We start from the raw sequence: 17,331 nt of genomic DNA on the forward strand, positions 1-17,331 counted from the left end.
ACCGGGGGGGGGACCGGGGGGGGGGGCTCTGTGGCTCCCCTGCACCCCACGTCTCAGTCCTGCATTCCAGAAAGGATACAGTTCCCAAACAGCGTGAGGACAATGAAGTAGAAGGACGAGAGCATGCCCTTGCTGACTCCCCCTGTGACTCGATGCCGTGATACATGACTGCATTCCAGTCTTCTCCTGTCAGGATCTGTAGGGACAAGGCCAGGCAGGGTGGGGCTGCTTCTCCAGGGTGCATGCAGATCGTTGCTGGGAGGTGGGTGCCCCAGGGTCCACTTGGAAGACACCCTGAAGGAGGAGGCTGAAGGGCTCACATGCTGACTGATCTGGGGGCTCAGCTGAGGTGGATGGGGACAAAGCCCCCTCCACCAGCCAGTGACACTGAAAAGGGTGCCCCATGACACAGGGCCCCTGACATGCCTGGCTCAGCAGCTCCATGGGGTTCACTGCAGTCCCCATCCCCCAAAGAAGCCACATCTCTCTTTACAAGTTACTTTGATTTTACCACTTGTAACCATTTCCCTATTCACATAGACACCTCAGCCCTGGAGCTTCCTCAGGGCCCACAGTACCTCCCCTGTGGTGCAAGGGCTCAGACCTGGACTGCACACACGGCCCTGACGAGCTCTCACTCGTCCTTTTATTTATTTGCATGTGATGCTATTTTTAAAAACTTTTTACTTCCAGTGTTATCACTGGGACTCGGTGCCTGCATTACATACAAATCCACTGCTCCTGGAGGCTATTTTCCTCTCTTGTTTATTATTGTTATCATTATTGTTATTGATGTCATTGTTGTTTGATAGGACAGAGAGAAATTGGGAGAGGAGGGGAAGACAGAGAGGGGGAGAGAAAGATAGACACCTGCAGACCTGCTTCACCGCCTGTGAAGCGACTCCCCTGCAGGTGAGGAGCCGGAGGCTCAAACCGGGATCCTTACACTGGTCCTTGTACTTTGCGCTATGTGTGTTTAACCCACTTTGCTACAGCCGGCCCCCTGATGCTATTTCTTAGTAGTTCACTCAGTGGAGATGTAGGGATCTATGAGCTGCTGAATCTCTATCCACTCTGTCTTCCATAGAGGCTGGTTCTGGGACTCCAGGTTTGGGCTCGTGTCTGACTGCCCACATGCAGGGTCTGGGCACAGTGAGCTCTGCATGCTTCTGATCTCACAGGATACGGCCTGGGGTGACCCCAGATGACATTCTTGCCCACACAGCGGGCCACTCTTCCACACAAGCAGCCCGCAGAATCTCAAGAGCAGTTCTGCTGGGGCTGGGGGCAGGAATGGAGCATGTCCACAGGCTGACATGGGTGAGGGGGGAGCGGTTAGGCACACGCTCTCCATCTTGAGGTTCCCCACGATGAATACACCCCTCCCAACCTGGAGTCAATCAACAGGCTCTTCAGTATGTTGAGATTCTCTCCATTCAAGTCTAGCCATGGATTTTGTGGATTCATGTCTGAACACCTTACAGCTCTTGTCACTATCAGTGAGCTTCTTGCTTTTTAGTTCTGGCTCTTGGTGGTGCTGGGGATCCATCCTGGCATCTCTCACAGGTCCTCTGTACTTGGGCTATGATCTCTCTCCAGCCTGGGCTCTATTGCTCTTTAGACATTCTTACTGAAAGGTGCTGCCAAAGGAAAAGCTGTTCTTTTGGATGTTGACCTTGTGTACAGCTACACTGGTGAGCTTTCTTACTATACCTAGTCAAGTTATTTGGGTTTCCTGTCAGTAATCAGTTTCCAGCACGGACACTTCTATTTTTTTCCAGTCCTAGAGCTTTCTTTCCTGACATTGGCTTCAACTTCTGAAGATTAGGCATCCTTGTCTTCTTATTTCACTACATTCTATTTATTACTTTTGCCCACCAGGGTTACTGCAGGGGATCACACTGACTGTGGAGATTCCTTTCAGCACCCAGAATTGCCATGGGGCTGCATCCCGAGGTGCTGTGGTCTGTGGGTCAAGTGTCTTCTCTTTCTCTGCATCACTCTTGTTTCACTTTTTCTCACTCTAGCATCACTACAATTTGGGAAGCACATGGAAGGGCTCCTCTTTCTGGCCCTCTGAGCAGAAATCACTTGGAAAGGCATCTGAATGTGGTAGTTTAACTTTCCTCTTTCTCCTTGGGTTCACTAATGCATTTTTTTTTCTTTTCTTTTTTAAAAGTTATTTTGATAGGACAGAGGGAAATTGAGAGGGAAGGGGAGACAGGGAGAAAGGTAGACACCTGCAGCACTGCTTCACCACTCATGAAGCTTCCCCTCTGCAGGTGGGAACTAGGGGCTTAAACCTGAGTCCTTCCACATGGTACTGTATGTGCTCAACAGGGAGCACCACCACCTGGCCCCTCTAAAGGACATTTCTCTGAAGTCATTCACCAGGAAGACTGCATGAAGGTCTGTGCAACTGCAGCCATGAGGGGGCAGGCAGTCAACCATGCCTGCTCCAGTTTTCACCAGGTCCCCGCTCTTGGCTGGGTGCTTGAGTAGACAGGCAGTGCCCTCTGATGTTTCTAAGGCCTTCTGTCAGCTCAGGCTCCAGAGCCGACTCCCTTGGGTCATCATGCTTTGTCAGCAAATCTGTCTTCCTGGGGAAGCACCCGCAGCGCCTAGGCCAAGACCGCCCTCTGCTGTCTCCAGCACTCTCACTCTCCCTGCACAGCTGGCTTATCCTCCACACCTGCAGGCCAGGCCCCCTGCACACCTGGCTCTGACTTTCTACAGCAGTCATTCTCGTTCCCAGGATTTCTTTTTCTCTTTTTTAAAATTTTATTTATTTATAAATGAGAAAGATAAGAGGAGAGAGAGAAAGAACCAGGCATCACTCTGGTACACGTGCTGCCAGGAATTGAACTCGGAATCTCATGCCTGAGAGTCTGATGCTTTATGCAATGCACTATCTCCTAGACCACTCATTCCCAGAATTTCTAGTGCTTACTTATTCATGTATTATACCACCAGGGTTATTGCTGGGGCTCAGTGCAAATCCACTACTCCCAGGGGCCACTTTCCCCCTTTCTCCTTTATTGGACAGGAGAAATTGAGGGGAGGGGAGATAAATGGATAGATAGATAGAGGGGGGGGGGAGAGGCTGACCTGAAGACCTGCTTCACCACTCATAAAGCTCTTTCTCTGCAGGTGCGATCAGTAGGCTTGAACCCTGGTCCTTACACATGGTGACGTGCATCCTATCAGGTGCACTACATACTGGCCCTAATTCTTTTGCATAAGGACCTACTGCTGCTCTTAAACATTTTCCTCTGAGGATCTGAGGCAAGTCCCCTGGCTGGGGCTTGGCCTGTGATCTCCATGCTGGCTGTCCATGGGGTAGTCTGCAGGCTCACAAGCAAAGCTCAAGGGTCCCTCCCAGTGCCACTCCCACCTTTTCCTGCCCCATCTGGAAGCAGGTACTTGTGCAGGGCCTCTGGCCCTGGGATGGGCTGGGCCTGTGAAAGGCAACCTTCTCAGCTTCCTCTCGGCCTCTTGGGGCTGATGCAGAGGCTCCATGGCGGAGGCTGCCAATACTTCTACCCACCTGCCCTGGCAGACATGCCCTAGTGCCTGTTGGCACATCACTGCTCCCTGCCAGCATCACTGCTGTCTGCTCAGCATGTCCTCTTCCTCAGGGTCTAAATGTGTCCCTGCACATACTGGGTGGAGCAGCTCGGCCTGAGGCTGAGCCTAGACAAGAGGACCAGTCCTTCCTCATGTGCTGCCACCCAAGGCTCAGTTTGTCCCAAGCACACGTTCACCAGTTTCTGTGGCCCCAGAAAGAGCCCACTCCTTCTGCCACCCAGAAAATCACACCTTGGTGTGGGGGCGAGTGCACAGGGTACTAAGGGGTACATGGGTGGCACCAGGGTAGCACCTAGGGTGGCCTTATGTGATAGAAATGTTAGGGTTTCTCCTTCCAATTAGGCCTGTCATAGGCAGCACTTGGTGGGGGGGGCTGGAGTCCTATGTTCAACCAGAAGTCTCAAAATGGAACCCTAGAGGAGTGGGGGTGGGGCTTGGTGAAGACATGTGTGAAGCCCTGGGTTTGAACCCTGGCAACACATGGCAGAACCAAGGACAGCACCACAGTAACTCCATGGATGATGCAGCAGTGCTTTGGCATCTCTGTTTAGCAGTAGGGTGCTTAAGTGAGCCCCCAGGTCTGCATTAAAGAAGAGAGAACCTAACAGTGTGCACTAGTGTGCAGTGACTCAGTAAGTGCAGCAGGCAAGTAGAAAAACCTAAAAAAGACATAAAGTACTTAATCAAATAGTTTCTACTCAGACCGACATACCCTCCTCACCTGCTTTCTATTTCACTTCTCTCAATCACTCTAAGTCTAACCCTGTCAGAAAGTAAGGAATACAAAAAAATAAAGAGGGAGTCGGGCGGTAGCGTATCAGGTTAAATGCACTGGCGTGAAGCGTGAGGACCCACGTGAGGATCCTGGTTCCAGCCCCCAGCTCCCCACCTGCAGTGGAGTAGCTTCACAGGCAGTGAAGCAGGTCTGCAGGTTTCTATCTTTCTCTCCCCCTCTGTCTTCCCTCCTCTCTCCATTTCTCTCTGTCCTATCCAACAATGACGACATCCATAACTACAGCAATAAAACAATAAGGGCAACAAAAGGGAAAATAAATAAATATTTTTATAAAGAGCTAGATAAAGGCAAGAGACTGGCATACTTTAATGATGGCCCTTTTGGTCACTACTGGACCACCCCACCATCCAGCATCTTAGTCAGGGAATCCTGGGGTTTCCAGATAGATATGATGGGTCTAGACCTCTAACAGATCCCTCTCTTCACCTTCACTGGTCATCTGCATCAGGAACAACATCATAAACCCTCTTGTGGACCTCTATAGGACCTCACCCTCAATGTAGAACAACAATGGTGGAGACTACCCAACTCTCCGAAGGGAGGCTGGGTCAACATACTCTGCCACTCAAGAAAGACTGGCCCTGAAATGAGTGCAGCCTAGAATGTTCCTAGCGGTGACCATGAAATTTGAGCTTAGACTGACAGGGATGCAGAGGTTACACAGGTTCCTGTGATAAATATGAACAGACATGGGCCCTAGGTGAGATCAATGGTTTATAGTGAATGATATTTATATACTTTTCCCATATTTGGGAGAAAATCTGTGACCTAATCCAGCTTTCTAGTCCTATTATCAACTCTGACACCACCTTTCCAGATAATACTCTTAGCCTACCTGCATGTCAGTTGCTGGACTCAGGCAAAAATTAGTAAAGTCACGGCCCCCTTGGAATATTCCTTCTTCCAACATGAAGATCCAAAATTTCATCTGCTATATTCTTACCTTTAGGTTCCTGATTATTAAAAATATTTGTTCTGCTTTATATATTGATGCTTTTCAGCTTCCAAGTTACAGATGCTACCATGACGCCAACCTGAATTTCCTGGGCAGGCAATCTCACCAATGTGTCCTGGAACCCCACTTCCCCAGAGCCCTACCACACTAAGGAAAGACAGAAATAGGCTGGAGGTATAGACTGACCTTCCAACTCCCATGTTCAGTGGAGAAGCAATTACAGAAGCCAGACCCCCCACCTTCTGCACTCTATAAATATCTTTGGTCCATACTCTCAGAGGGATAAAACTAGAGAGTCTTCCAATGGAGGGGATGGGATACAGAACTCTGGTGGTAGGATTTGTATGGAATTGAACCCCTCAATCTCGAACCCCACAATCTTATTAATCATTATTAAATCACTAATAAAAAAGAAGAAGAAGAAACAACCTTGGGGCTGGGAGAGGCCTCACCTGCTAGAACACACACTGTGCCAGGCCCACGAACCCAGGTTTGAGCCCCTGCAGTCACATAGGAGCACCTGCCTCAGAGGAGCTTCATGGTGCTGTGATGTTTCTCCTCTCCATCTGCCTACCCCCCTCTCTCTGTCTATCTGAAACCCTGCAGGCCAAAATGGGGGGGTCCCTCCAAGCAGGCAGTGATACCTGAGCTGCTGAGAGTCCCACCCCCAGATTGAGTGAGGCAAGAGGCTTAGTTAGCTTCCTCATGGAAGGTTCTACAGACACAGAGAAGCCAGGCCCTGTGCTGAGCCTGTTGGAGACCAAAGTATCTCTGCTGTCTTGGCCCCAGAGGGTGGAAGGGAGGGCAGTCCCCAGGCCTCCAGGGCAGTGCTGAGGGCTGGGGGCTTGAAGCCCGGTCTCTGCAAAATAGCTGAGCTCTCCCTGGCCACACCCCCACCAGGCTCCACCCAGGTGCCTTACCTGGAAGACGGTGAGGATGGCCGCTGGGAAGGTGTCAAAGTTGGTGGTTGGAGTCTCATCTCTGAAGTTGAACCTGAAAAAAACAAGGGGTTTGGGCAGATGCAGCTCTGGTGACCAGAGAGGGTCACCAGCCTGGACCTTGCCTTCCACTCAGGGACCACTTACTGCCCCCCAAAGAGCTGCATGCCCAGAAGAGCAAAGACGACGATGAAGAGGAAGAGCAGGAAGAGCAGGCTGATGATAGACTTCATGGAGTTGAGCAGGGACACCACCAGATTGCGCAGCGAGTTCCAGTACCTGGTGGGGGGGATGGACATGGGGTTGGGTGCTACCTCAGGCACCTCTTCACCTGCTGGGTCCTCAGCACTGTCTACACCCTCAGGGTTGTACCCCGAGACCTGGCCACTTCCCCAGGTCTCTCCATGTGGGGCCACTGCCCAGGGCAGGCGCAGGGAGCCAGGGTTGATTGATCCTGTTGTCTCTCAGCACCCAACAGCATCTGGGACCACCCAGGGGGCAGAGATTCCGCAGTCTCCTGCCCCACCCCTTGCCTGGCGGGACTGTGACTAGTGGTGTCAACCCCATGCCAGAGGACTCACTGGGCCCTGGGGACACATGACTCTAGCTCTCTGCCACCCATCCACCCACCCCAGGAGACTCCAGGGCATCAGGTCTGTCATCAGGCATCAGGCAGGAGCTGTGGTCCTGCCCCCCCCCACCAATGCCACCTGACTCTGAGGGACTGGAGCACTTAGCTCAAACGGAGACCTGAGCACAGACATCCCAGACTTCTTCCCCCCACACTGCTTGTCATCTTGGTTTGGGGCAAACGGTGGTCCCCCAGGCTCAACCTCTCAGGAGGCATCCCCATGCCCTCAGATCCTGTCCTTCCCCCCAGCACTTACGCTTGATGGGCTCTCTGGCAAGGGCACTAGGGCTGATGGAAGATGGCTGGAAGGTTTTGGAAAGGCCTTGTCCTGGGTGCCTGGGATGGGGGCTGACTGCTTCCCAGGAGGCAAGAGGCTGAGATGCCAGCCCCCACAGCCTGGGGAAGGCAGCCTATACTCACTCTGTCTCCATGTGCCGGCATGTGTGAGGGGACCCCCACTGTCTCCCAATTAAGGGCTTCAGCCACCACTGTAGCCCAGGCTCCTGAGTGAGGCAGCTGGCTTTGGGTCAAGCACTGACTAGAGTGGGACAGAGCACAGCATGTAGCCCCACGGTCTCTCTGGGGGCAGCTGCAGGGATGTGGGAACCCCCTCTCAAGGGCTCCTGCTGGGCAGAGCTAGGAGGGGACATTGTAAAGACCCAGGGGGTGCACTAGCCAGACAGTGTGGCCCCCACAGGCTATGAAGGACCTGAGGACAGCAGCCTGTGATGAAGCATGGTGGGCTGCCAGGCCCAGCCTTCTGCAAGTGAGTTAATCAGGAGCTGCAGAGAGTTCTGAGGGCACAAGGACCTCTAGGAACAAGCACTGCTGGCTGGTCTCTGCTGGCACCCCTAGGTCCCCTGACCAGCCCCTTGCCCTCAAGGCCTGGCCCACATACTTTGTAACCTTGAAGATCCTCAGCAAGCGCAGCGCCCGCAGCACACTGATCCCAAAGGAGGTTCCTGGCTTGATAGCAGCCCAGACCACCTCAAAGATGCTCCCCACGATGACCTGCAAGGAGCTGGCCTCAGTCTTGGAGTGCAGGGTCCTGTGGGGGTGTCTGCACAGAGGAGGCACAGGCCTCCCCGTGAGCAGTGAGGCAGGCAGTCATGTCTCTGAGCCAGGCTTGCACCTAGTGGCTCACTTCAGGACACTGTGTGACAGGAGTGAGGACCACGCCCTGTAGGCTACAGGATATGGGGAACCCAATGCTGGGAGGGCAGCCCATCCATTGTGCCTGGTATTAGTTGAGTGGGTCCACATTTGCAGCCATATGACACTAGGGGGCCAACAGTTGCCCAGCCCTGGAAGGGAAGGGGCTCTGAACTTTTCTCTCCCTGCAGCCTTTTCCCCTAAAGCACCCATCAAGAGCAGAACCTCCTCCCACCCACTACAAATGAGGGTGTGGCTGGTAAGGAGGCCACAGAGAGGCCAAGGAGCCCCCATGCCAGGACTGCAGGGGGAGCAGGTGAGTGGCCCTGGGCATTCCTGTTGGGAGCGGGGTGTCCAGCCAGCCAATGTGTGGGGGGGGTCTCAAGAAGCTTCTGGGCTAGGCTTAAGGCCCATCTGGTCTTCTGGACTTGCAATCAGAATCCTCTTTGGTTTTCAGGAAAGGCAGCAGTTGCTTCTTGCAAGTGGGAACAGGCCCCTTCCTTTAACCCATGCTGCCCTTTCTAGTCAGTCTCCAAAACCTTCTGGGTGTGCATGGGTCCTCTAGGAGCTGGCTGCAGCCACTGTTCCGGCCTCCTCTCTGCCTAGCCTCCCACTGGGTGGGGCTAGCTTTCACCTGGGCCCTGGGGCTGGGCATGGCTACGCTCCTGGAGTGAGGACTGTTGATCATGTGTTTCCACAGTCAGAGCTCCCACAGACACACCTTCTGGGCCCACTTTTTCATTCAGTTAGAGACAGGGAGAGACACCACAACCCTCAAGCTTCCCCAGGCTGTGGGGCCTCTTATGTGAAGCCAGGGCTCGAACCTGGGTCCTGCACATGGCAATGCCTGCACCCCTACCCAGTGAGCACTCTCTCCAGTCCCTTAATCATTAGGGTGTGTGTGGCGGGGTAATATTAAATCAAGCTAGCATGTCCCAGCTCCTTACTGTAGAGTAGACCCTACCTCCATTTCTCTGTCCTCTCACTTCAAGCTACAGGCATACCTCTAGGACACATGATTTGGCTCCTGACCACCATAATCATGCATCACACAAAATTATTGGCTTCCCAGCACATGTAAAAGTGAGGTTTGACTACCTTGTAATCTATTAAATGAATAACAGCATTATGTTTGAAAACACAATGTACATATCGTAATCAAAAAATGCTGTTCTGCTATGAACATAGGTATACAAAAAAAGTCAGCATCATTTGAGCCTCTGTAACTCTGACTTTTTTTGCTGACTGAGGGTCAAGCTTCCACCTGGTGATGCTGACTGATCAGCATGGAGGCTGCTGGAGGCCAGGGTGTCTGGGCCAATTTATCTTTTTCCCCCCTCCTGCCAGGGTTACAACTGGGGCTCTGTGTCTTCATGATTCCAGCACTCCCAGTGGAACTTTTGCATTTTTTTTATAGAGAGAAAATGAGAGATAGAGAAGAGAGACAGCACAGTATCACTCGGCCATTTGTGAAGCTTCCCCGAGCAGTTGTTCCCATGTGGTGACCAGAGACTCAAACCCAAGTCCTCATGCATCCTAAACTGTGTACTCTATTGGGTGGTCCATCTGTTGTCACTCTCTTAAAAGAGGGTGGTGATGATGCCTGCCACAGAAAGTGGCTCTTCCTTTCGTAGTGGACTTCTCTGCAGCTGATGTAGTATGACAGCACTGGGGTCAGGCCTCACAGCCCAGTTTATGTGACACCCTGATTTAGAGTCCTGGACTGTCATTCTGACGGTGCTGGCAGCTCCCCTCTGAAAGGCATCTTCCTTCCAAATGACAGGGCTCAACGTGGGGCCTGGGGTGCTCAGTGGAAGTGTTGAGTGCAGATGCACCATCCTTCAGGCTTTGTTCTTCCCTTTCCAGGGCACAGGCTGCAGCAATCTGGCTCAGTCAACAAAGGCCAGGGGATCTAAGAGTGGGAAGTGGGCCCTGCAGACAGATATAAACCTCCAGCGGCAGCAGTGCAAGACTGCAGCTTCTCCGTCAGCATTTGCTGAGTCACCTGGCATCTGAGCGGACTTTTCATTTCTGTCAACAATTTTATTTATTTTATTTTATTTTATTTTATTTTATTTTATTTTATTTTATTTTATTTTATTTTATTTTGCTTCCAGGGTTATTGCCGGGGCTCGGTACCTGCACCATGAATCCACTGCTCCTGGAGACCATTTTTTCCCTTCTGTTGCCCTTGTTGTTTTATCATTGTTGTGGTTATTATTGTTGTTGTTGCTGTTGTTGGATAGGATAGAGAGAAATCGAGAGAGGAGGGGAAGACAGACATGGGGAGAGAAAGACACCTGCAGACCTGCTCCACTGCCTGTGATGTGACTCCCCTGCAGGTGGGAAGCCAGGGACTTGAACCAGGATCCTTACACCAGTCCTTGTGCTTTGCACCATATATGCTAACTCACTGCGCTACCACCCAACTCCCTTCTGTGAACAGTTTATCCCTGGCTGGAGAGGTAACTCACCAGGTACCTGCCTTGTCATGCTGGTGTGGCCTGGGTTTGAGCTCCTCACACCACATGAGAAGTGCTATGGCACCAGGGCAAGCTCCAGTGCTGTGTTCTGTCTTTATACACCTCAATGAACAAGTGGCTGGGAACAGTGAAGTCATGCATGCCTGAGGTATCATTTCCAACAAAACAAAACAAAACAGAGCTCTTCTTTCACAGTGACAACTTGGCGAGCTGGTGTGGAGGCTTTCTTCACTGACCTCTGTCACTGCCAGCTCTCCATTTCAAGAGAGACACATGACTCTTCCTCTGCAGTGCTGAGAGGCCATTGTATTCTTTGTCCTCACTGGGGCTCCAGCACTGTAGGCTGGATTTTTCAGATAGAAAAAAATAGAAAGAGAAAGAAAGACACCACAGCACTGAAGCTTCTTCCAATGTAGCAAAGACTGGGCTCCAACCCTGGGTCACCCATGTGGCAGAACAGGCACACTATCCCAGTGAGCTGTTATACTGATCCCATAATGGGTTTTAATTTGCCTGATTTCTGAACTTGAAGACACACACACAGCCTGGGCAACCAGAAGCTGAGGTTTGCACAGCCACCTGAGAACATGCAGGGGGTGTCTAAGGCCTAACATCAAGCAGCCATAGACCAGTTAGAAAGCACCTTCTCTTCCTTCTGATCAAGCCTCACAGGGAGTGACACCCCCAGTCCCAACCCCCAGCCTGGACGGAGACCACAGGAGGCTGGGCGATGATGGACACAGGATAGTTTATGCTGCTGCGTTCTGACATAATATGCTTGCAAGAGCAACAGTCTTCCCCATGCTTTGGGCCCATTTATTCTCTTCAGAGGACCATCACACATTTAAAAGAGGGATGTGTGTCAGGGGCTGGCAGAGGCCATCTAGGAGCTCACACCATGAACGCAGCCCGGGGTTTGAGCTTGGGCACCATGTGGGAGGACTAGAGCACTGGGGAAAGCTCCCTAGATGTGGAGCAGGGCTGTGGTATCTTCCCCAAATGGCACTGAAATAAGAATGGAAACAATTTCCCAGGAGCTGTGAAGTGGTGTGTGCAAGGCCCTGAGGCTGCAAGCAAAAAAGGCTGCATCCTGTCCCCCAGGTTCAGGCAGAGGAAGAGTGAGACCCTCCTCATTTATTCTGGGAAAACCTGGGGTCCAACATAAGAACCTATACATGGGAAAGCCTGGAGTCAGCAAAAGGGTCCCCAGCCATTCATCTTGAGAGTGCCTGTGCAGATGGGGTGGGGTGACTGTAGCCTCCCAAGCTCTAGGGGAGACCCTCTGGAGGACACTGATGCATTTAAGAGACTAACATCCCAAACATGGCAGGGCCATCTTCTACTTCTCTTGCAAGTTTAAGGTCAGGTCTGGGGTTGGAGGGCATGTGGCAGGAAGATGCCCTTTTCTGGTAAGGCCTGACTATCACCCTGAATGTACAGTCCCCACTCAGGCATATGTGGCCCCTCACTCACCCCAAAGTCAAAGCAGTTGAAGGAGGACCGGAAGTAGCTCCTGGGCCCCAGGCCGTACATCTTCAGGGACATCTCTGTGAGGAAGAGACCCAGGAATACAAACTCTGCAAAGTCTAAGAGAAGCCGGAGAAGAGGGGGATTAGCTCACAGTATCCCCAACCTGGTCTGGCTCAGACTGGAGGACACCAGGCTTCTGGGCCTTTCCAGGGCTGAGCCCTCTGGGGGCTGCAGACTCTGAGCTTGGATAGCTCAGTCTAGAATGGGTGTGGTAAGTGGTTGGTGGCACAGACATGGGGTCCCCATGGGCAGGGGCCAGGGGCTGGACAGCAGGAAAGGCCAAGGGTGGCCAGCAGTGGATACCCCTATGGAGAAGCTGGGGGGTTTTAGGGAGCTGGTCCTTGGCTCTGAGAAGAGGTAAAGCCCCACTGTCACCTTATCAGGTTCTTTTTCTTTACATGAAGGCATCCTTGACACACCATAGGACCCCCACAATGCCAGTGTTGTTTTAAAAAATTCTTCATTTTGGTAGTCGGGTGGTAGCACAGCAGGTTAAGTACAGGTGGCGCAAAGCGCAAGGGCTGGTGTAAGGATCCCAGTTTGAGCCCCCAGTCCCCACCTGCAGGGGAGTCACTTCACAAGTGGTGAAGCAGGTCTGCAGCTATCTATCTTTCTCTCCCCATCTCTGTCTTCCTCTCCTCTCTCCATCTTTCTGTCCTATCCAACAACAACGACTTCAACAATAACTACAACAATAAAACAACAAGGGCAACAAAAGGGAATAAATATTAAAAAATCTTTTTAAAAATTTCTTCATTTTCCCTTTTTTCTTTTTATTGCCCCCAGGGTTATCACTGGGGCTCAATCCAGCACAGCAAATCCTTTGCTTCCAGAGGCCATTTTCTTCTTCCTTTTTAACTTCTGACAGGACAGAGAGAAACTGAGGGGGAGACAGAGAGGGAGAAAGACAGATACCTGCAGTACTGCTCCACCACTCACGAAGCTTCCTGTGTGCAGGTGTGGGTAGGGGCTTGAACCTGGGCTCATGGGAGCTCTATCAGGTGTGCCACTGCCTGGCTCCTGCTGGGGGCTCCCACTGGGTGGGGAGCTTCTGATCTTCCTGCCAAAGCACAGAGCTGGGACAGCTCATTGCTCTCAGTCTATGGCCTCTGTGCTCAGAGCACTTGGGAAGCCACTCAGGACCCTGTAAACCTACTTGGAACACAGAACAAACAGCAGGAAGCAAGTGTAGAGCTGGGAGATATGCAGTGGAAGAGCACCCGACTTGTGAGCCTGAGATACAGAAGGCCAAGCTCCATCCCCACCAACAACTTACACCAAATGTGAACAGTGTTATGATCTCTCAAAAAGTATATATGCATTTTTAAAGAAACAAGCAGAGGAGGCTAGGAGGTAGTGACTAACCCAGTAGAGCTCACTCTTTACCATACACAGGGACCTGGGTTTGAGCCCCAGGCCAGCATACAGGAGCACCTGCACAGGGGAAGTTTCACAAGCAACAGAGTAGTGCTATAGTGATTGGGAGTGGAGGAGTTGTACCGTTAGAGCAACAACCCTGGTGGCAATAAATAAATAGAAAGCACCAGGGAGTCGGGCTGTAGTGCAGCGGGCTAAGCGCAGGTGGTGCAAAGCACAAGGACCGGCATAAGGATCCCGGTTTGAACCCCGTCTCCCCACCTGCAGGGGAGTCGCTTCACAGGCGGTGAAGCAGGTCTGCAGGTGTCTATCTTTCTCTCCTCCTCTCTGTCTTCCCCTCCCTCTCTCCATTTCTCTCTGTCCTATCCAACAACGACAACAACAATAATAACTACAACAATAAAACAACAAGGGCAACAAAAGGGAATAAATAAATAAAGTAAATATAAAAAAAAATAGAAAGCACCAGAGAAGGAAAGAGGCAAGAGCAGGAACTGCCAGAGGGACAGAGGAAACTCAGAAAAAGGAAGCCTCCTGTCTGCCCTCTCACTGCCCCCAAGAAAGGCTCTCCTGCCTCTTGCCTCCTTCCACTCAGTCTTGGTGGTTGGCTTGGTTGCAGGGGTGCTGAGCTGCAGGCTGTGACTGGCCCTCCTCCCAGGGAGGTCAAGGCAGCTTCTGTGAAGGGCATCTGGTATGTGTGTAGGGTGTGGAGCTGAAGGGTGGGCTGGCAGCAGTGTGCGCTCTCGTGTTGTGGGTCCGGGCCCCCTAGCTTCAGGGTCTTCTAGTCATTGAGAGGGGCTCTGAGGTAGGACAGTGGGAGGAGGGTGGTCATACCTCTGCCCCTGGTCCCTAGACAGTGCCCTCAGCTCTAGCTGGCTCTCTCCCCTCAGCTGGGTAGGGGTGTGGGGGTGGGCAGAGGTGGCTACATACACAGTGCGGTGGTGAGCCGCTGCGGCTGGTTGTAGTGCACCATGGCCACACACAGAGTGTTGAGTGCCACCACACACAGCACCACCCAGTAGAAACTCTGCGCTTTCACCATGCGTCGGATGAAGAAGCGGAACATCTTCTCCTTCCGCTTGAAGTAGGACGAGCTCTCCGTCTTGCCACTCTTGAGGCTGGCTCGGGCGAAGGGGGAGCCTGGGAGAACAGAGGTGCTCTGATGATGGGGAGCAGCAGGGCCCCCAGATGCACAAGTGCCCCCCAAGGCACCTCCGAGGCTTCCTGCCTGGGCCAACTGTTACTAGCCTGGCACTGAGGTGACCCTGCTCCCCCAACCTGAGCTGTTCAAACCCCCCTCCCCCACATACACACATCCCAGCAAGGGGCTAGGCCTGGGGCTCCAAGGCCCCTGGTGTCCCTGGGCCACTTATCTCCTTTGTGTGGCCTGGGGTGACCTCTGTCCCTAGCTGGGTGTCAGCAGACACTAGCATGCCATTTTTTAAAGAGTCTGACTGGAAGGCAGCCACGTGCCCTGGTCTGGTCCTGGCTGGTGACAGAGGTGACTTTGGGGACAAGCCAAATGTCTTCTTAAGAGAGTGTTCCAGAGAAACTGGTGGTCCCTTCTGACCCAGCTGCCCCCCTCAGTTTCTCCACCTCACACCCTCCTCTGTGCTCTCCATGTGAAACAGGGACCCAGGCACTTTTAGTAGTCACTACCTCATCACATGGGTATCTGTGTAGGGTGGGTACACCCCTGCACCCAGGGCCAATGTGCAAGTGGGGGTGCTCCCAGTGCTGGGGAGCTGGTGTACACAGTACAAGCCTACACCTGTGTGCCTGCAGGGTGTCACCTGGTCTGTGTCTCTGCCTGTGTCCACCCAGCTGTCCCAGGGGACCAAGGCAGGAACACATCAGCCATCCTGCTGCTAGAAGTCAGGGAGGTACTGAGGCCAAGGCCCTGCACCCCCTCGAAGGCTGTAGGCTGGGGTGTGGCTCCCAGTACTTGCCCAAACACCAGCTACCAGCTAGGCAGAGGGGCTGGGCCAGTGATATCCCAGCCAGCCCTGCTGAGGCTTGGGAACCTCCCGACTGCCCAGCATGGCACATGCCTACTGCTGCCTCTCCCAGTGCCCACAGGCACAGCCCCACTCAGAGATGCATCCTTTGCCACACAGCACTCTCCCAACTGGCCTTACAGCCTCACCAGCTGGCAGCTCTGACCCTGGCTCTGAGAGCCCTCGGCCTGGCCACACAGCCCTGAGAACAGCCTGATGGGGTGCCCCAGCTCCAGGTGTGTGCACTTAAGATACCTAAATCAGAAATCCCAGCCCTGCACTCACCCACGGCACAGAGGTCTGCGAAGCGGTCCTCGCCCTCCTCAGCATGGATCAGGTCATTGCGGCTCTTCTTGGTGGCAGCTCTCTTCAACACTGCTTTAAGCAAAGGGAGGCGGGGGTGCTGGTGAGCAGCCTCTGGGGAGGGGCATCACCAGCTCTGTCTGAGGCAGTGCTGTGGGGGCTCAGTGACTTTCCTATCCCCAAGGTGTCCTCTTTGTCCTGGGAGCCTCACTGGGAGCCCTGGGGACAGAGTGACAAGCAGTGCCACCAGCAGAAGGTTCTGTGAGGACAGAAACCATCACTGACCAGTGCAGAGGACACTTGTTCCATGTGGCTGTTCAACCCTGAGGCTGGTGAGAGACACAGAAGTGGGGTCCACTCTACTCTGCAGGTAGGGTTTCACTGCTCCCAGGATAACATCCTCATTTTATTTCTTCTTGAGAGAAGAAACACCACAGCACCAGTTTCCTAGTGCATGGCAATTCTCATGTGGTGCTACGGCTGGAACCCAGACCACATCCATGACAAGGTTGTGGGCCCTCCCCAGAAAGCTGTCTCTGTCTCTACAGCCCTGGATTTAGAATCCCCCCTACTCTTTTTTTTTTTTGTCCCAAGGGTCATTGCTAGGACATCACACCTGCATGATTCCACTGTTTCCAGCAGACTCTTTTTCTTTACATAAAGGGAGAGAGGGAGATAGGTGGTGGAGAGGAGTAAAGGCAGAACACTGCTCTGCCACCCATGTAACTCCCCATGTGGCAGGTGCTCCCACGTGATGGCTCTGGACATGGTAACGTGTGCATTCTACTGGATAAGCCATCACCTAGCCCCATTTTATTCTGCTTGTAGAGACGGGGCTTTACACATGTGCAATTTCATCACTTCCAGGCTACCTTTTCCCTCAGAAGAGAGACAGTGAGAGTGAGAGTGAGAGTGAGAGTGAAAGAGACTCCAGCACAGGAACTTCCTGTTGCCACCATCTGAGTGGTGCCCAGCCCAATGAGCAAAGCTCCCAGTCCCACACTCCCATCTCATCACAGCAGGAGCACCTCAGACACTGAGCTGCTTGGAACACTGTGAGAGCACTGCCTGAGGTCACCTACCGTCCAGAGGGGACTTTTCCTCGGCATTCTTGTCCTCCTCTGCCAGCATGACTTCCTCTGTGAGAGAGACACAACCTTAGCTCAGAGCCTAGTGTCCCCACCCCAGCCAGGATCTGTCCCCCAAAACATCCCTCCCTCAGTCCTGCCTCCTTAGCCCTGACACCCCAGAGGTGGGTCCCCAGAGGAAAGCAGGCCCCCAAGTAAGCTGGAGAGACAGGCAGGAGGGGCAGGGACAGGGCTAAGGGCAAGGCAAGTGCAGGGACAGGTGCAGGAACAAGGAAAGGGACAGAGGCAGGGGCAGTGGCAGGGACACGGTCAAGGGCAGAGACAAGGACAGGATGAGGTGTGGCAGGCACAGGTCCTCACCAGCCTTGAAGATCCACTCCAGGTAGCCATTGAGCTCCCGCTCAATCTGCTGCTGCCTCCGCAGCTTCAGAAAGGCCCTGCGGTTCTCCACACGCTCGCGCTCCTTTGCAAACTCCCTGAGGCAAGGGGAGAG

At 52.9% G+C, this 17,331-nt stretch overlaps 1 protein-coding gene across 1 annotated transcript in view; it reads right to left on the reverse strand.

Annotated features, from left to right (window-relative positions):
* Nucleotides 1-79: 79 nt before the first annotated feature.
* LOC132536452 (voltage-dependent N-type calcium channel subunit alpha-1B-like) overlaps nucleotides 80-17,331 on the reverse strand; it is a gene marked incomplete at both ends in the record, with an annotated part of 30,760 nt that continues 13,508 nt past the window's right edge. Inside the window, 9 exons of the mRNA XM_060184354.1 lie at nucleotides 80-196; nucleotides 6,260-6,332; nucleotides 6,425-6,556; nucleotides 7,807-7,919; nucleotides 12,017-12,129; nucleotides 14,381-14,590; nucleotides 15,733-15,822; nucleotides 16,833-16,889; nucleotides 17,199-17,314. Of these exons, the coding sequence (XP_060040337.1) occupies nucleotides 80-196; nucleotides 6,260-6,332; nucleotides 6,425-6,556; nucleotides 7,807-7,919; nucleotides 12,017-12,129; nucleotides 14,381-14,590; nucleotides 15,733-15,822; nucleotides 16,833-16,889; nucleotides 17,199-17,314 (1,021 nt within the window). The remainder of the gene's footprint in view (nucleotides 197-6,259; nucleotides 6,333-6,424; nucleotides 6,557-7,806; nucleotides 7,920-12,016; nucleotides 12,130-14,380; nucleotides 14,591-15,732; nucleotides 15,823-16,832; nucleotides 16,890-17,198; nucleotides 17,315-17,331) is intronic.

The sequence above is a fragment of the Erinaceus europaeus genome, unplaced genomic scaffold (assembly GCF_950295315.1).
Source record: "Erinaceus europaeus unplaced genomic scaffold, mEriEur2.1 scaffold_907, whole genome shotgun sequence".
NCBI classification, from domain to species: domain Eukaryota; kingdom Metazoa; phylum Chordata; class Mammalia; order Eulipotyphla; family Erinaceidae; genus Erinaceus; species Erinaceus europaeus.